At 47.6% G+C, this 24206-nt stretch overlaps 1 protein-coding gene and 1 pseudogene across 11 annotated transcripts in view; both read left to right on the forward strand.

Moving 5' to 3' along the window:
• AKAP13 (A-kinase anchoring protein 13) overlaps window positions 1-24206 on the forward strand; it is a 335610-nt gene that overhangs the window by 303020 nt on the left and 8384 nt on the right. For 9 of the 11 annotated variants that reach the window (XM_086711495.1, XM_086711489.1, XM_086711488.1 and 6 more), the window contains 14 exons: window positions 1098-1233; window positions 2611-2723; window positions 3328-3480; window positions 4092-4342; window positions 8028-8153; window positions 8266-8383; window positions 9083-9331; window positions 14036-14112; window positions 15091-15272; window positions 15389-15471; window positions 17468-17662; window positions 20172-20333; window positions 20886-20956; window positions 21405-21449. In XM_086711495.1, the coding sequence (XP_086567621.1) occupies window positions 1098-1233; window positions 2611-2723; window positions 3328-3480; window positions 4092-4342; window positions 8028-8153; window positions 8266-8383; window positions 9083-9331; window positions 14036-14112; window positions 15091-15272; window positions 15389-15471; window positions 17468-17662; window positions 20172-20333; window positions 20886-20956; window positions 21405-21449 (1961 nt within the window). The remainder of the gene's footprint in view (window positions 1-1097; window positions 1234-2610; window positions 2724-3327; window positions 3481-4091; window positions 4343-8027; window positions 8154-8265; window positions 8384-9082; window positions 9332-14035; window positions 14113-15090; window positions 15273-15388; window positions 15472-17467; window positions 17663-20171; window positions 20334-20885; window positions 20957-21404; window positions 21450-24206) is intronic. The other 2 variants (XM_086711487.1, XM_086711490.1) reach the window with 2 other exon arrangements.
• LOC147580431 (protein BEX1-like) lies at window positions 9362-11933 on the forward strand (annotated as a pseudogene).

Consider the following 24206-nt stretch of genomic DNA (forward strand, 5'->3'; position numbering starts at 1 on the left):
CCCACCCACATGAAACCACTCTTCTTAGTTTTATATATTTATCTTCTTCAACTTTTTTTATTAAAATAAAGCCAACACCAATTTGGGTTTATTAATTTTTCTTTTTTTCTCCTTTAATATTTGGATGAATCTTTTAAAAAAAAAATTTTTTTAACATTTATTCACTTTTAAGAGAGAGCACGAGCGAGGGAGGAACAGAAAGAGAGGGAGACACAGAATCCAAAGCAGGCTCCAGGCTCCAAGCTGTCAGCACAGAGACCAATGTGGGGCTCGAACTCACAAACCGTGAGATCATGACCTGAGCTGATGTTGGACACTTAACCAACTGAACCACCCAGGCACCCCCGTTTTTCTCTTTTTTTGTTTTTCAAAAAAAAAATTTTTTTTAATGTTTGTTTATTTTTGAGAGACAGAGACAGAATGTGAGCGGGGCAGGGGCAGAGAGAGAGAGGGAGACACAGAATCTGAAACAGGCTCCAGGCTGTGAGCTGTCAGCACAGAGGCCGATGCAGGACTTGAACTCACAAGCCGTGAGATCATGACCCGAGCCGAAGTCGGACGCTTAACCTCCTGAGCCACCCAGGTGCCCCTTTTTGTTTTTTTTTAAACATGAGAGTCTGTTGTGTAACTTTGTTTTGCACCTTGATTTTCCCCCCATTGCAATGTTATCTTGAAGATCTGTGTTGGTTCATGGCGACTGTCCTCATTTTTTCAAAACGACATAGTATTCCAGTATGTGACATGCCATCATTTATTAATCAGTCTTCTCTTGATACTCGTTTTTGTCTTTTGTAGTATTTTGCTTTGATCACTAGTGTCGCATTGAATAACTTTGGACGTATGTCGTTTCAAGCATCACACGTGCATCTTGCAGAATAAGTGTGCCCTGAATTGGAATTACTGGATCAAGGGGTATAGGCATTTGCAGCTTCACTAGGTGTTGCCGGACCATCCTCTGTAGAGTTCCTGTACGCACTTACACTCCCAGGGCAAATCTAACCTGGAGACGTTTGCTTCTGTTTGGCATTTGTCGGAGGAGTCCGCCCCGGTGAGCTTGGAAACGTGTGCTTCAGTCTGTGCCCTCTCTTCCTCCACAGCCTCCCAGCCTAAGGAGCGCCCCCGATCCGCGGTCCTCCTGGTGGAGGAAACCACTGCCGTCCCCATGTTTGCCAGTAGACGGTCACAGCAGAGTGTCTCACTCTCCAAAAGTGTCTCCATACAGAACATTGCTGGGTAAGTGGGGGTTTAAACACAGCTCGGTTGACATCTAGGTGACAAGAGTGTAATAAAGTAATCCTATAATTTGACAAAAAGATTCTCATCAGAAAAAAAATTGTGTAATGACTTGGTGCACATCCAGGTGTACAGACGAGGAGAGTGGGGATTACGTTTTGAGGCACTGTCCTGACCGCCATTTTGTGACAAGGATCCCCTGTCAGCCAGGTTGTCCTATGCTTTGTGCACAGTCAGCCTCGCTTTGAAGGATCCCTAGTTATAAAGGGATGGTTTTTAGATTAAAATAAGAAGTGGAAACGGGGGAAATGACTTGTTTCTGAATTTTGTCTGGTAATCACTTAAATTTTCAGATGTTACACTTTCCTGTTGGTCCATTGAACCTGGTGTTTTTGCTTCTCTTTAAATCTCTTTTCTCTTCTTGCATCTGGACTCTTAAGTCCGTTCCATGGAAGTGAATAATGGGCCAGTTATGACTGTTAGGTCCCCACTCACTCATTTGCACTAAGTTCCTTTTGTGGTCCCTGCAAAAGTTGCTATGGCCCCCAACTGTGCAAAGCCCTGGCTGTCACGGGGTTAGCACAGGACTGATTGTGATGTTATTGGCTGCTTTGGGATAAGACTCCTGCCTTCACATCAAGTAAAGAAATCATCTCAAATGTAGGACTCAAAACATATCTTGCACCTCTCTTAACCTAGGCTAGAGTAAAATTCTTAACTAAAGGATACAAATCTTCTTTTGTCTCTATTTCCTAACCTCTGTGCTGGCTAGTGTTTCCTTGCTAAAAAAAAAAATGTTCCAGGTATTTTTATTTTGTTTTGTCTTTGTAGTGTTGTTCTTCAAAGGCCTTCCTTTCAGAGTTGTTAGAGATCAAAACTTGTTTGCATTATGACTTTAAAAAATTATTCTTTGAATAAAATGTAAACTTTTAAATGACTCTGGCCTGCTTTCGTGTCCTACCGCAATCATTTAGTCCAAAGAATACAGTTTATTAGAAGTGCTGATTAAATAAGTGTGATTATTTAAGGAACAAGGAGAAAGAGTGCAGTGGTTACACAGTGAGTTTCAGATAGAGAAATTTCTTGTGTAATGTGTATAGAGTTTAAAGGAGGAGTGTTCTCCCCGCTCTACCTATCATTTAGAAAAAAAAAAAAATCAAAGGCCCGTAAGTTCAAGTTTGCAATGATGTCAAGTGCTTCTGACCTTCCTTAGTAGTGTTGCATGTGGCTGGGTTCCTGACGTAAGTAATTTGTCTTCTAATCATTGTGGTGCTTGCCGCCACCTATCATTTTAGAGTTTTTCAGGTACTCCTTTAAGATTGCAGACCGTGGCTTATCAAAATGTGTTTGCCAGTGTGTGCTTCTTTTTGTCCCCAGAGTCGGCAATGATGAGAACATATCAAACACCTGGAAGTTCCTGTCTCATTCGACAGACTCACTAAATAAAATCAGCAAGGTCAATGAGTCGACAGAATCACTTACTGATGAGGGTAAGAGGAAGTTACGGCTGTGTCTTATGCATCTGTGGGGACCGTGTGCCATTCCCTGAATGCAAGTGTTAATGGAACAACAGTTCCTGCCTCTTCCTTGCTCCTGTGAGGAGTCTCTGAGTTGTCTCGGAATCATCGCATGCTTTGTAACGAACTGGTAATCAGACTTACCAGTTGTTAGATAGTTGTCCATTTGAGGGATGTCGTTGATTTCGTGTGCTTGTACTCTAGCACCAGCACTTTTTCTTCCCCTGGACTTTCACACACCGTCAATTTGTAGCTCTCTCAGCAGGTTATGAGCCTACTCTCTTAAACGAGTGAGGTTACCAGGTCCCTTCCAATTCCTGCTTCACCTGGGAATCATGTCTCAGTCACATTAAATATATGGGATATTTATCACGCTTAGCCAGAATCTTGACTGTAGAGTGTCTCAGTCCCAAACAGGAAAGGATTCTTTTCTAGCCCTGGAATATGCGTTCTATAAGTATCCTGTGTGTTAATGCGGTGTTTGTGTCTTACAAAGTTACCACCCAGGGAAGTCCAGTGTAAGCTTTCCAGAGCTCACAGACCCAAGATTCTGATCCTGATCTTTTGATACTTTGAGGAGTAGGTACAGACATGAATGAAGGACAGCTGATGGGGGACTTTGAGATGGAATCCAAACAGCTAGAAGCAGAGTCCTGGAGTCGAATAGTGGACAGCAAGTTTCTGAAACAGCAAAAGAAAGATGTGGTCAAACGGCAAGAAGTGATTTACGGTGAGACCCTCCAATAGCTCTGCAAATATTTGGTTCGCATTGTGCAGCACTTTTAATCCGGTGAATCCCTGGACTGGATGGAAAGCCGGTTTTCAAGTACTTAGCATGTCAAAGATACTCTTTAAAAACTTTGGGGCCTAGAGACATGATCTTATTTCTGTCCTTCTCTTTCTCTTTAAAATTATTTCCTTTAATTTTATTGAACGTTCTGTTTAATATGAGTGCTTATTTGTGCAACGGCCCCAGATAGAGATCGCTTGTGACAGTACAGTTTGAGTCCTTAGCTACACTAGAAACCAAGCACAAGTTTTCTAGGAAACGGGATGCAGTAATTATGAAAGGCTCTGAATCCTAGAAAGACCACTTGGGAAACCACCATTTAAGAGTGATGGAATCCAGTATGCTGTCAGTAGAGTGTTCGGCCACGTGCAATGTGGAGGAGTAAGAGGGAAGCACTTTAGGGGAAGGACAGCTATGGACCCAGTTTTTAAGTTTTAATTGGGCTCTAAACAGCCTTCAGCCTAAAGTGGGCTCCCAGTAGCAGCGGGTGACCTTTGAAGGAGAATCCTTCAAAAGAATATTCCTGACCGTCCAGCTTTGTCCTCCCTCAGAGTTGATGCAGACAGAGCTGCACCACGTCCGGACGCTCAAGATCATGAGCGACGTGTACAGCCGGGGGATGATGACCGAGCTGCTCTTTGAGCAGCAGATGGTGGAGAAGCTGTTCCCCTGTTTGGACGAGCTGATCAGTATCCATAGCCAGTTCTTCCAGAGGATACTGGAGCGGAAGAAGGAATCTCTGGTGGATAAAAGTGAGAAGAACTTTCTCATCAAGAGGATGGGGGACGTGCTTGTAAATCAGGTGAGCCACAGGAAGGATCTTTCCCACACAGTGGGGGAAATGTGACGCTTCGGGGCTCAGTGTTTGTGTTCGTATCTTTGTAAGCATACGCAAATTATTGAATGTCTCTGAGCCTCACTTTCCTGTTCCGTAAACGAGGACAGATTTTCTCTCCTCATGCTGTTTTTTAAAATTAAATGCATACAGGGACGCCTGGGTGGCTCAGTCAGTTAAGCATCCAACTTCGGCTCACAGTTTGTGAGTTTAAGCCCTGCATCGGGCTCTGTGCTGACAGCCCAGAGCTTGGAGCCTGCTTTCAGATTCTGTGTCTCCCTCTCTCTGCCCCTCCTGAACTTTCACTCGGTCTCTCTCTCTCTCTCTTTCTCTCTTTCTCAAAAATAAACAAACATTAAAAAAGAAAAAAAAATATTAAAAATATTAAAATTAAATGTATACATAATCTATGTGATAGATAGTAAAAGCCCATGTTTCTTCTTCAGCATCCGTACCATCATCAGAAACAGTGTAGTTTAAGAAATCAAAAGCGAGAGGGGCGCCTGGGGCGGCTCAGTCGGTTGAGCGTCCAACTTCGACTCAGGTCATGATCTCACGGTTTGTGAGTTTGAGCCCCACATTGGGCTCTGTGCTGACAGGTCGGAGCCTGGAGCCTGCTTCGGATTCTGTGTCTCCCTCTCTCTCTGGCCCTTCCCCCTCTCGAGCTCTGTCTCTCTCTGTCCCTCAAAAATAAACATTAAAAAAAAAAGATGTCAAAAGCTATTTGTTGAAAGTCTCAACTTCCCCCTGTGCCTCAAATCAAAAAGAACTCCTTTGGGGCGCCTGGGTGGCCCAATTGGTTGAGGGTCTCACTTCAGATCAAATCATGATCTCACAGTTCGTGATTTCGAGCCCCTCGTCTGCTGTCAGCACAGAGCCCACTTGGGATCCTCTGTCCCTCTCTCTCTCTGCCCCTTCCCCATTCGTTCTGTCTTTCAAAACGAAATAAGCATTAAAAACAACAACAACAAATCTCTTTTATCTGAAAACCACCTGAATAAAAAACTATCTATAGAATAGTTCATAAAATAGACCTTGCTGACACTGGGTGTGGTGTGGTTTCAGTCCTACTCCAAAAACAGTTGGGCCAAAAGTTACTTTGATACTTTCAGATATGCTTGTCACAGACTATTTTTAATGTTTCTTTTTAAAACATTGTCTTTGGGGGGTGGGGGGGAAGCTGTTGCTAGTTTGGCCTTCACAGACAGAAGGGCACAGGTCACCCGCTCTTCCTCCCTCGCAGGTCTGTGCCCCAGGGTAGAAGCAGGGGCTCCATTGCCGGAACCTTTGCCTGAGCGCTAGAAGGGTTGTCTTTTCTTCTGTTCGTGAGCCCAGACCCTTCACTCGTTAATTCAGCGATGCATTCCGTCATTCATTTTTCGTGTATTTACTGGGCATCTACTCAGTACCAGGTGGAACCACAAAGGCAGATTCAGCGTAGACCTCCGCCTTGCGGAGCCCTCGTTCTCAGGTGAAAACTGGCTCGGTGTGGAGCAGACGCACGCGCAGTGCGGTACCTGCTGTAACACAGGTGCCTGCGAAGGGCAAGCGGTCAGCTCTGCAAGTGAAGACCTTTCCTCCCTGAGTGTCCTCTTCCAGCAGTTTCCACATGTCTCTCTCTCTCTGCCCTCACACCTGCACGGGTACCTCATCTAACCTTGACTTGTGCTGTCCGCAGCTTGTTGTATTGAGTACATCCTCTAGTAAGGTCTGTGACAGTAGGACCTTAGTCCCCCATGGCATCATAGTCCCCCGTGGCATCCACTAATGGCTTCTGTGTGCCAGTTCTAGAATCACCCTGTCACAGTTCATGAGTTCGAGCCCCGTCTCAGGCTCTGCGCTGACAGCTGGAGCCTGCTTTGGATTTGGTTTCTGTGTCTCTCTGCCCCTCCCCCATTCGCTCGCACGCGTGCGTGCGTGCTCTCTCTCTCTCTCTCTCAAGAATAAACATTAAAAAAAAAATTAGGATCACCCTTTCAGAGCACCTGTATCAGAGCGGGAGCAAACCACCTAAAATATCTCTGCCTTAGTTTCCCCTTTGGTAAAGGGGGAGACCCGGAAAAACTAGCTTCCCTGAACCTTTTTTCAAGATTTTGGGTAAGGATCAATTTGTGTTGCCTTCAGAGATTTTTACTACAGTTGGAAGTCGATGTTTAGGATGCATGATGGGACCACGCACAGAAACACATGGGTTTACCAAGAAGTGAGTGTATCTTCAGATGCGTTGTTGAGATCGCACACATTTGGGACTGATTAAAGGGCCATGCAGAATTGTCAGGCTGCTGGCCTGAGGTACCTGAGATAAGCAGGTCCCTGAGTGATACTGGCTGTTCCTGATGTCTTTCTAACTCATCACGGTGAAATTTTTAAGACTATCTCACAGAGAACATCTAGTGGGTCCCCTTGTTTTACTACCGTGTTTGTGACAAACGGAAATTAGAACACATGTTGCATTACTTATGTGCATGCTACATAGACATTTCTGTGGTTATTGGATTTTTTTTTAATTTTTTTTAACTTTTTTTTAAATTTATTTTTTTTTCTAAATTTTTTTTTTTTTTCAAAGTTTATTTATTTTTGGACAGAGAGAGACAGAGCATGAACGGGGGAGGGGCAGAGAGAGAGGGAGACACAGAATCGGAAACAGGCTCCAGGCTCCAAGCCATCAGCCCAGAGCCTGACGCGGGGCTCAAACTCATGGACCGCGAGATCGTGACCTGGCTGAAGTCGGACGCTTAACCGACTGCGCCACCCAGGCGCCCCTAAATTTATTTTTAAGAGAGAGCACAAGTGGGGGAGGGGTAGAGAGAGGGAGACACAGGATCCGAAGCAGGCTGCAGGTTCTGAGCTGTCAGCACAGAGCCCCACATGGGGCTTGAACTTACGAACTGTGAAATCAAGACCTGAGCCGAAGTTGAACACTCAACCAACTGAGCCACCCAGGCACCCCTGTTTCTTTAAATATATGTAACGGCTTTATTGAAATAAATTCAAATACCACTTAATGCACCCCTTTAATGTGTATAGTTCAGTGGGTTTTCATGTATTCACGGACTTGTACGTCCATCATCACACTCAATTTCAGAACATTTTTATGACCCTCCCCGCCCCCCCGCAACTGCCCCAGCCCTGGGCACCCACTAATCTGCTTTCTGTCTCTGTGAAGTTGCCTAATCTGGACATAGCTTTGTAAATGGGATAAGATAGTGTGTTGTCCTTTGTGATTGGCTTTTTTCATTTAGAATAGTGCCTTCAAGGTTCATCAGTATTGCAGCATGTATTGGTTGATTTCGTTCCTTTTCGTGGCTGAATAATAATAGTCCATGCATGTATATACCACCTTTGATTATCTGTTGATGGGCATTTGCTTATATCCACCTGGGGGCACTTGTGAATATGGCAGCCGTGAACTTTCATATCCATGCTTTTGTGTGGAGTAAATCTTCCATCCAGGAGTGGAATTTCCAGGTCATGTGGTAGCTTTTTGAGGAGCTGCCAGACTGTTTCCCAAAGCTGCTGCACCATTTTAATCTTTTGAGGGAATTCTTGGGGAGCCACTCTTGGGTTTTACAAAGAGACTGGGAACTCTGTACAAAATGGGGGTAAAACGTCAGCACCCCGACTTACGACTTCCCTTCTCTTTTCTCTGCAGTTTTCGGGGGAGAACGCGGAGCGCTTGAAGAAGACGTACGGCAAGTTCTGTGGGCAGCACAACCAGTCTGTAAACTACTTTAAAGACCTTTACACCAAGGATAAGCGGTTTCAGGCCTTTGTGAAGGTATCGGTGTGAAACGTGGAAAACCCCCATCATTGTCCGGGGCTCTGTGTTGCCGTCTGTTGAGCCGCAGCCCCCTTGAGCAGTTCCTGATGACCCGTTTTGTCCTTTGCAGAAGAAGATGAGCAGCTCCGTCGTGAGGAGGCTGGGAATCCCAGAGTGCATACTGCTGGTGACCCAGCGGATCACCAAATACCCGGTGTTGTTCCAAAGGATCCTGCAGTGTACCAAAGGTGAGCCCCCGTCCTCAGCCAGTCATGTGTGGTGCCGGGGCACTGTTTCCTATGTCCAGCGTCTCCAGAGGCCCCAGTGAAGAGCTCCTGCTTGCTCTCAAACGTCCAAAAGAGATCCTATGTTCTACCTTAAAAACCCATTTATTAAGTGAAAACTTGAAATGCTGGGTCACCAGACTTGTGGTGGATGACAACAGGAAGGGAAAGAACCGCTTCCTGATTTCCTCTGGAATTGGCAACCAGAATACCTTCTCCCTGACCACTGGACGGGGCTGGTTCCCACCAGCTTTCTTCCTAAGTGCTAGACCAGCTGCTGTTTCTCGGGACTTACTGGTCTGTCTGTCCCTGTCTCTGTCTCTGTCTCTCCCCCCTGCCCCTGGGCAGTGGGCAGTTACATTGAAGATGAGGTAAAACAAAGACATAAGTTGAAAAATTGATCCTCCTCTCCCTCCCGAAATTGTTGGTTCCTTCTACTTTAGGATACGGCATGCAACTGTGTGTTGCCTGTGTCCTTGAAAACATATAACTTTACTTAGAACTAACCTTATGACAGGAATAGGCATATTCCTTTGGTGTGTTGGCTTCACTCTGGTAGCATGTCCCCGAAGGGAAAATGACGGTGGAGCAGGGAGGTAGGCTTCCCCCCGTCTACCTTGGCTGCAAGGATCCAGTAAAAACAAACTATTTCTTCCTTCAAAGACAATGAGGTGGAGCAGGGAGATCTCGCTCAGTCCCTCAGCCTGGTGAAGGATGTGATTGGAGCCGTAGACAGCAAGGTGGCAAGTTACGAAAAGAAAGTGCGTCTCAATGAGATTTATACGAAGACAGATAGCAAGTCGATCATGAGGATGAAGAGTGGCCAGATGTTTGCCAAGGAAGATTTGAAGCGGAAGAAGCTTGTGCGGGACGGGAGTGTGTTTCTGAAGAACGCGGCAGGAAGGCTGAAAGGTAAGGCTCGCTTTTTGTCTGAGTCTGTTCATGTGTCAGACAAGAGCAAGCAAAAAAATTTCAGGTACTTTTGTTAGCAGTCCACCGGCTGATTTGTCCTAGGGAGCCGCATCCACACATCACACAGGAGCAGCCGCCCTCGAATCGTTCTTAATTTTCTATCAGAAAGGACAGGCCGAGATAGCCCATAAGGTCCTCAACTCCAGTAGGATAAAAAGGAAAGTTAGGGAAAAGGGGGGGGAAGGGGGAAGATTCTAAACAGCAAAGCTAGGTGGCCCTGCTCTGTTCCTGCTCCCGGTGACGCCGAGGGCGTGCGTGCCAGGGGCGGCCCCACGGAGTGGGAGGCGGAGGGGGAGCTGGCACCAGGGCCTGTGTGGCGGTGTGGCTCTCATGGGAGGAGTGTGGGGGTAGGCCCAGCAGCACTGGCGTCCAAAGCGGAGCACGCAGTAAAAAAATCTTAGCGTGGAAAATGCCACGAAAACGAAGGAACAAATTGCTAGTAAAGGAGAGCCCCGGCCCTCCCTCTGGAGGCCGGTGAACATGGTGTGCCTCCAGCAAATGTAGGCAGTTCCGTCGGGCAGTGTGGGCGGGACGTGCGCCAGAGGCTCTGGGAGCCACAGGCAAGGGTGAGAGAAGAGATGGACAGGACTGGGGAGGTGGTGAGACGGCCGAGGGAAAAGCCATTCGGCCATGGTCTGCGGGCAATTAGCACTGACCCTCTTCCATGACCATCATGATGCCTTTGACCCAGATGTTTTCCCTGAAGTCCTTAGGAAGACACACTTGCTTCCTAAACTTCATGCTCTCACTTACCTTCATTGTCAACCTTCTGGTGTCACGTGTCTCTTGTGGGTCGCCTGCGGCCAGCTTCTAATCAAATGTTGTATTTTGACCCAATCTGTAAGGTCCTGACAGCAGGGGACTTTGACCCGATCTCATGGCAGGATGCTCATTATATAATGTGAAATTCATAAAGCAATTTAGGGGGGCGTCTGCGGGGCTCAGTCAGTTAAGCGTCCAACTTGGGCTCAGGTCATGATCTCATGGTTTGTGAGTTTGAGCCCCGTGTTGGGCTCTGTGCTGACCTCTCGGAGCCTGGAGCCTGCCTCCAATTCTGTGTCTCTTTCACTCAAAACATTAAACAAAATTAAAGAATAAAGCAGTTTCAAAAGACAAGAAAACAAACAAGCAAAAATCCCGAGTGTAAGATTACTATAAAAACGCAAGCTGTTAAGGAGGGCAGATTCCCCTACAGAAATGGGCAGCACATTTGGAGCTGGGGCCTCCGGTGTCCGTTGCAAGGAGTGGAACTGCCATAAGGTTCCAAGTCAGAGTGTGTGAGATTAAAAATACGTCACTTGTTCTGAAGACAGGTGGTAGAGGACCTTCCAGCTCCCAGACCGTAGAGAACTGTTCTGTTTAACTCCTGTCGACTCGATGGATTATTAAACTTGATGATCTTTATCTCTTTCATCTTTCTCTAAGCGAGAGATCACAAAAAATACTAATTTTCCATTGGGTTTTAATTCTTTTCTTTTAAAAGATTGGCTACATCAAGTTAAGGAAGTTATCATGAGGTTTGTTCATTCTCTGTGCTTGTGATTGATTGCTTAATAATTGTTCTCATCGAACCTGCGCTCTCTGGGCCCCTACGGCGGCTCTGACCTCCCCAGCAGCACTGAGTCTGCCCACCCCCATGCTGGCTTCCGCAAGCCGCCTGCCCAGTGCACAGCCCCGCTGGCCTAAGACCAAGGCTGGGGACGAAACCTGTGCCTTTCTCGTGTCTCTGACGTATCTGTGACACCGTGGGTAACTGCTGTTGGCCAGCCCCCTAGCGTCCTTGACTGACGTGTCCCCACGCTTGGACCAAACAGCAAAGACGTCCCAGGCAGTCGCATGGCTCCAGAGGTGCATGAAGCGACCCTGCTCAGAGGTTGGGGTCTGTGCAGACGTGCTCGCTCCGCAGTCTGATGGGTGCGGGAAACAAGGGCTGAACGAGGCCGGGGGCAAGCGGTGAGGAGCGGCATTAGACTTACTCATGAAGGACGAAGTCGTGAAGGATGGCCTGGTTTGGGGCGGCAGAGACGGTGGCGGGGACACGGGGACACAGGCCGGGCGGCAGAGAGGGACCCAGTCAGGATGGAGACGTCCACAGCCGATGCTGCTGATCAGGGTGGGCAGACAGTGGGTTCCAGAGTGAGGGTTTTCAGCAGGAGAGGAACACATTGGACAGGGGATGCGGTGAGGAAGCAGCAACGGGACAGGCTGGTGACAGAGACAGGAGAGCCCCTGCCGCAGGGGTTCGGGGCCAGCGCACAGGGCCGGAGCTCCAGCAGGAGCGTGAGGAGGAAGGACCGGAGTGCTTCAGAGGAAAGAAGGATCCCTTCCTGCCCCCAGCACGTGTGTCCCTGCTCCATGGTGAACTTGAAGTCTGTGATCCCTGAGGCTCCCTTCACACTCCGATGCTCTGAGAACCCGCTTCAGGCCTCTGCCCACATTGGCTGCTTGGGGCCGTCTTCAGGCAGCCTGGCCCTTGAGAAACGCCTGCCTCCTTCATAAGGACCTGAGTTTCCTAGAGCTGCTGCCTGGAGCCCGCACTTGACTCCTTCCTGCACACGGCACTTTGTGTGTTCACCCCCAAAGCGAAAGCTCCTGGATTCTGGCTGGGGGAGTGCAGCTGTGGCCCAGCGATGGCTTCTATGGCCCGAGGTGCCTCTAGCAGGGACAGGGGCTGGTGCAGAGTCGTCCTCCTCCAGGCGCACTCGTGCCAAGAACAGCCAATACGGTGCTGGGCACCCCTCGAACGGGACGAGCGTTGTTCTCCGACCCACCGACCCTGGTCATACAAATCTCAGGATCCAACTGAGTTGAAACTTGTGTTTTGGAATTTTTTTCTTTTTTGGCAGACACCTGAATTATTTAAAAGTAAATTTCAAGAAACTTGTCAAAACTATTAGTAGTCCATAGAAAATTCCTGTGGTCTCAGCTGAAAAACTGTACCTCCCCAGGAATCAGACATCCTTGCTTCTGTTTTCTTTTTTTTTTTTTATTAAAAAAAATTTTTTTTTTTTTACATTTATTTATTTTTGAGAGAGAGACAGAGCATGAGCATGGGAGGGGCCGAGAGATGACGAGACACAGAATCCAAAGCAGGCTCCAGGCTCTGAGCTGTCAGCACAGAGCCCAACGCGGGGCTCGAACTCACAAACTGAGAGATCATGACCTGAGCCGAAGTTGGACGCTTAACCGACTGAGCCACCCAGGAGCCCCAACTTCTGTTTTCTGTATAGCTTGGTAGTAAATTACATGGGGAGGGGCTTCCAGTCGTGGGAAGGGGTAGGAAAGGCCAGAAGGGACCTGACCACCTGTAAGGGGGCTGCAGAAGCCCCCATTCTTTTCCCAAGGAATCATAGGCCCTCCTTCCAGGGAAAAGAAGACACAGGGGGGCCAGCCTGGGTTAGATCTCAGTAGATGGCTGATCTCCAGAGATGCCAGACTTTGTCCTCACGGGAGGAATGGAAAATTCGAACTCCAACACAGCAAGAGTGTGTAGCATTCTTTGGGTTACTAGATCCAAGTGGATAGTTACTTTGACTTTTGTCTTAGTTGAGAGGGAGGGCTGGCTGTGTCCATGCTAGACAGAGGTTGAGGTTGCCTAGGAGACGTTGGAGCAGGGGGAAGAGCCACTGTGTTCACATGTACCTGTGAAACCAGAGGGCGTCGCAGAACCCTTCTGTTCTCCTGGGGTGCGGGGCGGGGGGGAAGCCCACCTTTATTAGACTGAGGCATTTTTATCCATCAGCTGTTGGCAGCGCTCTGGTCTGCTCTCCCACGCCTCTTCCATTGTCACGATCAAAAATCGAGGATGTCGTGGAATGTGGTACTATTTGACATCTGTTAAAGTCCTTCCCAACTTTATTCTGGGAGAATTTTACTCTTTTTTTTTTTAATTTTTAACTTTTAATTTTTTATGTTTTATTTATCTTTGAGAGAGAGACAGAGTTACACGTAGGGAAGGGGCGCAGAGAGAAGGAGACAAAATCCAAAGCAGGCTCCAGGCTCTGAGCTGTCAGCACAGAGCCCGACCCGGGGCTCAAACTCAGGGACCATGAGATCACGACCTGAGCCGAAGTCGGACACTCAACCAACTGAGCCACCCAGGCGTCCCAGGAGTATTTTATTCTTAAAGTCTTGCCTTATGGGATAGATCTTTCCGGAACTGCGTACTCAAGCTTTCTCAAGATATGGCTTTGGTGATAGCTGCTGTTATTTCAAAATGCCTCAGAAGGGGTGCCTGGGTGGCTCAGTCGGTTAAGCGTCCAACTTTGGCTCAGGTCATGATCTCATGGTTTGTGAGTTCGAGCCCTGCATCTGGCTCTGTGCTGATGGCTCACAGCCTGGAGCCTGCTTCGGATTCTGTGTCTCCTTCTCTCTGTGCCCCTCCCCGCTTGCACTCCGTCTCTGTCTCTCAAAAATGAATAAACCTTAAAAATTTTTTTTTAAAAATGCCTCTGAAAATCTAATGACCACATATGGCTCCTGCAAAAATATTAAACGGTCACCTTGGAGGAGCGGAGTGTACTGTTGGGTCCCGAGTGCCTTGCCGTGTGGGGTGGGTTGCTGAACTGTCCCCTAGTAGAGGTGCTCTGACCGTGCTTCACCACTAAGTACTCCTTGTTCTTTCTCTCCTTCCCCATTTTCCAGAGGCTCAAGCAGTTCTCCTTACTGACATTTTAGTTTTCCTTCAAGAAAAAGACCAGAAATACGTCTTTGCATCATTGGTAAGCTGAATTGTTGGTGTCTTCTGTTTGTAATTGATGATGTTTGAAACAGCTGGAACAGGTATTGGGTCTGACCATGGATTACTGCTCTCCTGCCCCCTCAAAATGAATTTGCTCAGGACAGCTTCCTCTGAGGAATCTCTCAGATACCTTTGCAATTTTCTGTCTCCATGCCATCCCCCTCTCCCCCCGCCAAAAAAACCCCATTATTTTTCTGTTCCCTCACAGTCCCTTTTAGAGTCTTGGGCATTCTATCTAAAGAAATCTGTTGCTGGAGTATTTCTTGCACGTTATGCCCCGTAAATCGTGCCAGTATGTATTGTTGCCAGACAGATTCACAGAGGAACCTAGAAGGGTTCATCCTGTAGACCCCATGTCTGGATCCTCTAGAGATACGAATTATTATCTCTTTTTTGGAAGTCTTTTTCTGTTTGATAAAATGTAAATGATGAGATACTTCTCTTGATCTTAAATCCACCCCAGTTTGCTAAACCATACGCCCTTTTTCCCCAGTCTTGAGAAAAAACGGACGTATGTCCCTGGGGGAGGCATAGAGAGTGATGGTTCCATTTACATACATTATTCAGTGCTCACCACAGTAAGCTCAGCTCCCGTCATCTCCTAGGGATCTAGTATAAAGGGAAGAGGGAAAGAAATGGGAACCCGTGTGCTAAGAACCCCCGGCACCTTCTGTGTGCGCCATACAGCACTGTTAGCCGTAGCCCTCGGCCCTCGTGCCTGCTCCTCTCCTGACTGGAAGCTTGTACCTTTTGACCATCTCCCTGCCCCTCCACATCTGGTAGCCGCAGGTCCGGTCTCTTTTTCTAGGAGTTTGGTGTGGGCTTTTTAGGGTTTTTTTCCTTTTAGATTCCACACATACGTGAGATCGTACATCTGGTCTTGCCTTAGATCAGAGTTGTTCTTGAGAGTTAGGCTGTCGCCTGCCTCTGTCACGTCGGCCGTCTCCCCTTTCTCCAGGACCAGAAGTCAACAGTGATCTCTTTGAAGAAGCTGATTGTGAGAGAGGTAGCGCACGAGGAGAAAGGTCTGTTCCTGATCAGCATGGGCATGAGGGACCCCGAGATGGTGGAAGTGCACGCCGGCTCCAAAGAGGAGCGGAACAGCTGGATTCAGATCATCCAGGACACGATCAACACCCTGTAAGCAAAACACCGGGGCGCCCGGCCCCCTCTGACCTCATCCCCCCCCCAGGGAGCGACTGGGGTCACTGACCTCGTGCGGGTCTTTGATCCGTTTTGTGCTGTGTTGGTGTCAGGAACAGAGATGAAGACGAGGGAATTCCTAGCGAGAGCGAGGAAGAAAAGCGGGCGCTGGACAGCAGAGCGCGGGAATTAAAAGGTGAGGCTGTTGGCAGCGTCTGGGGCCGTGCGCGTGCCGTGTGTGCAGGTGCGGAGGCTGCCGTCCCAGCATGCACTTCAAAACAGGAAGTGAATGGCTTTTGACAGAGGAGCAGCCAGATTGGAGCCGACCAGCGTGCCGGTACAATGGCCGTCAGAAGGGTCCGACACCAGGTCAGGGGGACATCCTCTTTTCTCACTGGCCGTGTTCTTGGAACCCAGTTGGCCTTCTTTGTACTTTGTCGCAGAAGAATTTGCCAAAATTCACGGTCATGTCTAAGATTAAAACAGAGAGAGAGGTACTCGAGGAAAGGAGTTTTCCAGTTACTCTGTTTTTATCAGTTACTCCTGCCACTGTGCTGTGTGTTCACAATGAGTTATGAGGTGGTTTTGGGAGACGTGTGCTCACTGATGATGTTCGACCTCTACTTACTGCTGTTTCGTGTAGTCTTGTCGACATCCCTATATGCTCATCTCCATTGTGCAGATGAGAAAGCTGAGGCCCATGAAGGCCAAGCAGTCCAGGGTCACATATGTGCTGCATGGCCGAGAAGTCTCCCCTACCTGTCAACAGCAGAGGCTCCCCTCTCTCTGCCAGTGCTTACTGAGTGTTGTGCTTTGGGTAGAAATAAGGCCCACTCAGGTAAATGTAAGCACCCGAGGAGTCCAGCTAGTCCTTTAAGCTGGACAAAGCGATAACATTGTGTTTTGGGGAGGGGGGAAAATGGCAGATTTAGGCTGAAGCCAGAGTTGCACCTGATTTATCAGCCCATGATGAGCACGGCGGGGATGAAAACTTCCTTCTCTAGATGTGTTTGAAGCACTCAGCCAGGTATACTGTTAGGTGCTAGGGAGTGGGATGTGCAAAGGTTCCTGGAGCAGCCCCTGCTGTCAGGAAACCCACGTTAGCAGGGAAGACGGGCACAAATGATGGACTGGACCGCAGGCACATACAGATGCGGGACCTAATCCTGCCTGTGGAGACTCACAGAGCAGCTTGATACATGAGCTGACTCTCAAAGCAGTTCCTGCACCAGACGACAGGCACGGTTAGGTGAAGAGGAAAGAGGACTGAGGGTTGGTGAGGAGTGGCAGGTTGGTGTGCCTGGGGGTCGGGGCCAAGAGATGGGGATGAAGCTGGAAAGGTGCCAAGGCTTGAACGGCAACAAGGAAATGATAGATTTGTGTAGCAAAATTCAACCTGAATTGTCTTCTTTGGCATCGAAGCCAGTGGGAGATCTGCTGGAGGGAGTGGGGGAGCCCCCAGGAGTGGAAGGCCCATCGAGGAGACTCCTGCGGAGAAGGGTGCATGTGGACGGCAGGGTACAGCCAGGAGACAAAAGCCCTCCCAGGTCTCTGACGGCCAAGCTGAAGCATGGAGGGAGGAGGAGGGACGGCAAGAATGGAGAAAAGAGCTTTCTGACAAGGACTAGGCATCTAAGTGAGGAGAGCCACAGGCCAGTGGGACTCAGTGGTCTGGTGCTCAGCAGTGGGCGGGATTTGGGGTGCTTTGCGTGAGTTACCAGCACATGGGAGATCATTGAAGCTGTGGCAGTGAAGATCCCCAAAAGGAGGTGTGTGAGGTGTAGGATGGAGCGCAGACGGAGCCCGATCTTCCACTGCCGGTGGCAGGAGGAGAACCAGTGAGGTCCTCAAAGTGAGGGAGGGAGACCGCTCAACGGGGGAAACGTGAAACCAGGCCTCGTTGGGTCAGCAATGGTCACCTTGGAAAGAGCAGATGCAGACAGGAGTGGGTTGAGAAATACACAGGAGGCAGGAGTGTTTCCAACAAAGTTCATGCTTGTTATGTCAGAAGATCTGATCTTGCCTGGAAAGACCCAGGATAGAAATTGCCTTCATGAAGGAAGGGGGGCGTTGGGGGTGGACCTGTGTTCTCTGTTGTCCCAGTGATGACCACGAGGTGGCGCCCAAGTCTTGGTCGTCTCTTCCTAAACCCCAGTCAAGTGACCAGATCTTTTCTCCATTGTCCCCTGCAGAACAACTTCAGCAGAAGGACCAGCAGATCCTTCTCTTACTGGAAGAGAAGGAGATGATCTTTCGGGACATGACTGAGTGCAGCACTCCCTTGCCTGAGGAGTGCTCCCCGACTCACAGCTCTAGAGTCCTCTTCCGCTCCAACACAGAAGAGGCACTCAAAGGAGGACCTTTAATGAAAAGTGCAATAAATGAGGGTAATCACCCCTCCTGATCCCTTCCCAAAGTGGTTAATGCTCTGACATTATCTGCCAGCTTTTACTGTTTTATTGTAAAATAAAGCACAAATACAGAAAACAACCCAAAACAAATAATTTTGTTTAGTAAATTACTATCAGAAGAACATCCTTGTAACGGCTACCCAGGCCCGTGGCCCATGGTTTTCTGGCCACAGGCGTATTCATAGACACGATAGTCTTGCGTGTGGTTTTTGTTAGGCTTTTCCAGAGTCCTGTTTTCCAATCCTCCCTCCATCCCTTTCTTTCTTTCCCATACACTTTTCCTTTGAAGAACCTGAACTCTTTGACTTGTAGCATCTCTCATGGTCTGGCTGTTACTCAGGCACGGCGTCTGCTCCTCTGTCCTAGTTGCTTCACACCCACAGCTACATTCAGAGGCTTAGTTCCTCAGCCGTGATCCCTTCGGTGAGCCACGTTCTCCTAGTGCTGTGCTCTTGTATCAGAGGCAAGAATAGCTCCTCGTCTCCTTCTCTGTAACACAGAGGAAAAGGAAGATAAAAAGATAAATACTTGATTTTTTCCCCCTTCATCTACTAATTTTCAGGATAGTGAGTTGGTCTGTGGTCACCCTCTAAAGGTGACCACAACTTTTTAGATCTTACTGCAGACTCATGAATTTAAACCTGTTTGATGGGGTTCAAGTCGGTATAACACTTATCCTTATGACAAGTTCCAAGTGTCCTCTGTCTGCCAACCAGCACCTCTTGGTTTGGCTTCGGAGTCGTTTTGCCACGGCCCCAGTACTTTCTGAGAGCTGCCTGGCTGTTTGGCATACTAAGATGTTGTAGGCTCATCTTGTTTTCTGCCCAGGCCTAGAGTCATGTCTCTAAGAAGCTCATGTATCTGGTAGCAAGAAATGATAGCTTAAGACCACAGTCTGGGCAGTAGGGACGGTCATCGCTGCTGAGGTTCTTTGTCATGTGGCTTGTCATCCTGGATGGCTGAATCTCCTCCTTCAGTAGGTGTCTCCGGAAAGGCTCGCGAGGACAGTACCCTGTGTGCTTCCACACTGTTGATAATTTGTGCCAGTGAGAGCTTGAAAGTCTGCTCCTCTGCTGGGATAGAAAATCCTGGGTTCCTGCCTTCTCCCCTTGGGTATCTCAGTTGTTCTTAAATAATGTTACTCCTTTTTTTCTGACTTAGCGCATTGCCACCGGAGTGTGATCAGAATTCGATTCTTCCCATAGAAGTCATGTGCCATCTGCCAAGTGCCCAAAGAATTACCTATTCGAAATCCAAGTAGTGTTACTAGCACAGGCCTTAGTGTTGGGGTTTTTCTGGGTTGATGTCCCCAGGTTCTCAGTGTTCTAATTTCGTGTGGCTTCAGAGTTTGCAGATTTCAGGAAAGTATTCTTAAAGGATAGTTTGTAGCATCTTCCCTATGCCCGTGCTTTGATTTTCTCCTTCAAGAACGTGCGTCACCCACATGCTGGGCCGTCTCCGCCTGTCCTCGGTACTTGTCACTTTCTCTTCATGCTTTTTCTCTCCCATCTTTTTAAAGTTCCAGTATCCTGCCCCCTTCTGGTAAGTTGTTTTCTGTTGGGTCTGTTTGCTCCTATCTTGTACTTCCTGTTTCTAAAATGATTGTTTCTCTTTGTTCCCACTTGTTTGAGTCTGTGTTTCCCGATTCCTGCCTGGGTTCCTCCCTGCCTGTGTCCTCTCCTCACTGTAAGTAGCTTGTCCACTTTATGAACGTGGCTTTCTGATGTGCCGTTACCACCCGCAGGGAAGTAACGCCCCGCGTTCCTTCTCTAGCTCTCTCTCCTTAGCTTTGTGTGAGATTTGACTTTGAGGTTTCCCGGTTGCGCATTTTTACGTGAAATAAGTTTCTTAATTTTTTACGTTCAGATACCTGTTCTCATTTCGTGGGACTCTTTGTTTCCGTGTGGTGTTTTTTTTAAAAATATGATGGCTTATCTTACAAGATTCCCTGCCTCTGTTTCCCTCCTCCCCCTACTCCTCTGTTGCTCCCCTCCTGCTCAAATTTTATTCCGCCAGAAGCACTTTCTCCTTTCCGTGGGACACTGGCTCTAGAAAAGAGGCCTCGCTGGTCACAGACTCGAGAATCTGGATACATCTCTGTTCTGGTCCCTTGAGTTCACTGTGGCAGCAGGCACAACCCTGCCAGTTTTAGCTGCTCTCAAATTGGCCCATCTTACTTCCCAGGGAATTCTTTTTGGTTAATTTGGCACAGACTCTAGAAGGCCACACTCCTTCCAGTAAATTACTCTGTCTTCCCTGTGCCCTTTCAAGTTTCTTAGGCCTCATATAAATAAGGCTAAAGGTTTAATCTCAGAATTCCCAGTAGAATCCAGCTAAGACACGCATTCTGAACAAAGGGGGTCACCTAGTCACTCTCTGGAATTTTCTGATCATGCTCTCCCTGTACATCTTGTGTATTACCTGGAGATGTTCTTTTTTTCATTGGAAGGTGAAATGTCGCTTTTGCATGTTTCCTTTTTTCCAGTGGAGATCCTTCAGGGTTTGGTGAGTGGAAGCCTGGGAGGCACACTGGGGCAGGCTGTCAGTAGCCCTGTTGAGCAAGAAGGTACGGTTGGCCCTGTTTCCTTGCCCCGGAGAGCAGAGACCTTTGGAGGATTCGACAGCCATCAGATGAATGCTTCTAAAGGTAAATGATTTAGGAGCCTTTGGCTGGCTCAGTCGGGTAGAGCATGTGACTCTTTCGGGATCATGAGTTCAAGCCCCACATTGGGCCTAGAGCTTACTTTAAGAAGAAAAAGGGGGGAAGAAAAGGTAAATGCTTTAGAACTTGTACGTCTGTAGGCGATCTTCGACTATCACATAAAACCAAAAATGATGTATGTTCTGGTAGCTTCAGCTCCTTGGTCCCTTTCAGCCAATAGATGTTCTAGTGAAATCCCATCGAGCAGCTAGCTGCCAAAGCACAGTTTCTTTCAGTGTCACGCTTATTTTGAGTAATAAAAAATAATTTCCTGGGATCTCAGCTAAGGTGTGGCCAAAGGACCAATAATACTTGTTTTTCTTTTCTGCTTCTAATTCTTCTCTGTAAAGTTATTAATAATCACTTAGTTGCCACCATTTGGCATTAATAAGATGCTGAAATAGTATATCTCTAAGCTATGTATATTGTGTTCTTTTCTTTCCTAATCTGTTTCACAACTTAAAAAAAAAAAAAAAAAAAAAAACGTGTTTGCTTTAGGAGGCGAGAAGGAAGAGGGAGAGGATGGCCAAGATCTTCGAAGAACAGAGTCGGACAGTGGTCTGAAAAAGGTATTTTTCTGAAATCCACCATCTAAGACCTCCTTAGCACCTGTCCTAATTCATAATCTTGGCAGCTAGTCCGTGTTGATCTTGTCTTGGATGCTGACTTGCTGTTACTTCTACTGTAAGAGGAAAGCACATTTTTCAAGAGACCATACAGTTCAGAGTCCCCTGTTACTGGCCGTCCGGCCTTTCTGGCTCAGAACCGTATTCATGCTCCTGGCCCCCGCGCCTCTGGCCCGGCGCTCAGAGGTTTGAGTAAGTGCCACACAACAGCCTGAGCTCTTTACGGGGCCCCAAATCTGCATTGCCCTGCAGTGAGAGGCTGTGGGGCAAAAGAATGAAAAAGGGAAGCCAGAGCAGAACTGAGACGCACATTGAATATTATTTTTGCCTCAGGATCTTTTTTTTTTTTTTTTTTCTTTTTTTGGTGTAATGCGTGTGTTTTGTTTTATAGGGTGGAAATGCTAACCTGGTATTTATGCTTAAAAGAAACAGTGAGGTAAGAGCATCGCAAGCTCCGTGTAAGAATAGGGTTTTGTTACAATTGCTAGGCTGGGAATGCTCGCTTCTGATGTGCCGTGGTGAACAAGCTGACTCTGGGCTACGATCTGTGCACTTAACCAGCGCGGCCGCCGCCTCCCTCCCTCTCCTCTGCCTTTCCTGGGCCCCAGGGCACCATCCTGGAATTTCACCAGACTGTTGCCTCCCAGCACGGCCTCTGTCTGTGTCTCTGTCCTTGAGAAGCCAGCCTCTTGCTTTCTGTGAACATGGGCTGTGAGGCCTCCTTTCCTGTCACACAGGCCTGGCACCAAAAGCCACAAGTGTGGAACATGGCGGGTCAACTTGCGGGTAGTTGTGGGCACTGATTTCCCGTCCTGCGAAGACTCGGGTTGACTTTCCTTCTTTGAGTTTTACTCTTCACTGGCTGTGCGTCCCTCTGAAAGCAGCTGTGGCTTGCCTCTCGTTGGAGGGCAGCCTCTGACATGAGTCTTCCTCACCTTCCTCAGCTGAGTTCCGCTGTGACCTGGCCGCCGAATTGCACCTGTTCCACTCATGTCCCCTCCTCTCCTTGCTCCTCAGCAAATGCTGTTCCCCGCTGGCCACCCGTGCGTGGCTCTGAGTGTGTGCTGCGTGTGTAAGCAGACCGGAGTGTCTGTGACAGTGGCTTTGTGGGCTGTCCCTCTCGGGAGGCTGTGTTTCTTCTTGCTTTTAACATAGGATCTTTAGTCCCTGAGGAGCTTTTTCTAAAATTTTAAATTAAAGGAATCTTTCCCCTTTTTTCCCCTAAAACACAGAAGGATGTTTTCAGTTTGTTGGCATGGAAGTCTAAACACTGCAGTATCTGAAGGAACTCCCCTCAGAGCGTTCTTCTTAAATGAAATAAGCTTCCTCTCACGCAGACTGTCGCTCTCTGTCATCTGCTGCTTGAGCAAAATTAGCTCTTTTTTATTCGGTGACTTCTTCCCTGTACTTCATGACAAGGGTCAGGGAAGGAGGGCATTCCAGTATGGATTACACCCTGCAGATGCCCCACCAGAGTCTGCTGTCTTTGATGACCTCCGTTTATTAAGAATAAAGTGAGGGGCACCTGTGTGGCTCAGTCAGTTGAGCGTTTGACTCTTGATTTCAGCTCAGGTCAAGATCTCCTGCTTTGTGGGATCGAGCCCCATGTTGGGCTTCTGTGCTGACAGTGCGGAGCCTGTTTGAGATTCTCTCTGCCCCTCCCACATGCACACACACGCTCCCTCTCTCTCTCAAAGAAACAAATATTTTTTTTAAAAAAAGAATAAACTAAAAAGAGGTGTAAAAAGTGTTTTTAGAAGCGCTAAGCCTGCTAATTAAGTTTTTTTTGTATTTTGCTCTTTGTACAGTTGATCCTTGAACAACGTGGGTTTGAACTGTATGGGTCCACTTAACATGTGATGTTTTGGGGTTTTTTTCAATAAATACAGTGCCATACTGTAAATGTGTTTTCCTTATGATGTTTGTAGTAACACTCTTTTCTCTAGCTAACTTTACTCTTAAGAATACAGTATATAACGTACAGAATATGTGTTAATTGACTGTCATGTTATGGGTAAGACTTCAGGTCAACAGTAGACTCTTACTAACGGTAACTACTGAACTACTAGTTAAGTTTTGGGGGCATCAAAAGTTATATATACACATGGATTTTCTACTGTTCGAGGGAATCAGCATCCCAACCCCTGCACTGTTCAAGGGTCAACTGTATTATAAAAGGAATATGTGGTGATAGTAGAAAGCTTAAAAAATGTCCAGTAATGGAAAAAAGGAAAAAAAATAATCCCACCACTGAGAAGTAACTACTGTTAAATGGTTTATATTTGTAGCCTTTTCTTCTACATAACGTGTACTTTTGTGTGGGTGTGAATATATAAAAATTGTTTTGTATAATTGATATCAGTAACCCCCCCAGGAGCTTCATGCCCTTTTTTCCTCTTAACCCACTTTAGAAGGGTTTCCCCAGAGCACATTTGTACAGACACGCTCTTTTTTTTTTTTTTTTTTTTTTTTAATTTTTTTTTTCAACGTTTATTTATTTTTGGGACAGAGAGAGACAGAGCATGAACGGGGGAGGGGCAGAGAGAGAGGGAGACACAGAATCGGAAACAGGCTCCAGGCTCTGAGCCATCAGCCCAGAGCCTGACGCGGGGCTCGAACTCACGGACCGCGAGATCGTGACCTGGCTGAAGTCGGACGCTTAACCGACTGCGCCACCCAGGCGCCCCAGACACGCTCTTTAACAGCTGCTTGTTGTTATGTTGTGTACCGTAGTTTAGTTAGTTCTTCCTCTACTTTTTTGCTTTGCAAACAATGCAGCAAGAACAGCCCTGTGCACACAGTGACTGTTCCCTCCACACCCTGCCCTGCGCTCTGGAAAGAAGTGTGTGTGGCATGCTCCCCTCCCTCCACACAGGCTTGGTCTCACCAGCACCGGGAGGGGTTAGTTGTTAACTAAGGTTTTGTTGGCTTCATAAGTCTGAGTGGGATTTCTTTATTTTTCATCTGTTCGATTTCAGGTGAATCATTTTTAATTGGTTATATAATTGGCCATTTGTATTTCTTTTGTATATTGCTGGTTTATGTTCCTTGCCTGTATTCTTATGAGGGTATTCATTTCTCATTGATCCATGAGAGCCTTTTTTTTTTTTTTTTTTTTAATCTATTTTGAGAGTGTGTGAGCAGGGGAGGGGCAGAGAGAGAGAGGGAGACAGATCCCGAGCAGGCTCCACAC

The sequence above is a fragment of the Puma concolor genome, chromosome B3 (assembly GCF_028749965.1).
Source record: "Puma concolor isolate L17-30 chromosome B3, mPumCon1.1.hap2, whole genome shotgun sequence".
NCBI lineage: Eukaryota > Metazoa > Chordata > Mammalia > Carnivora > Felidae > Puma > Puma concolor.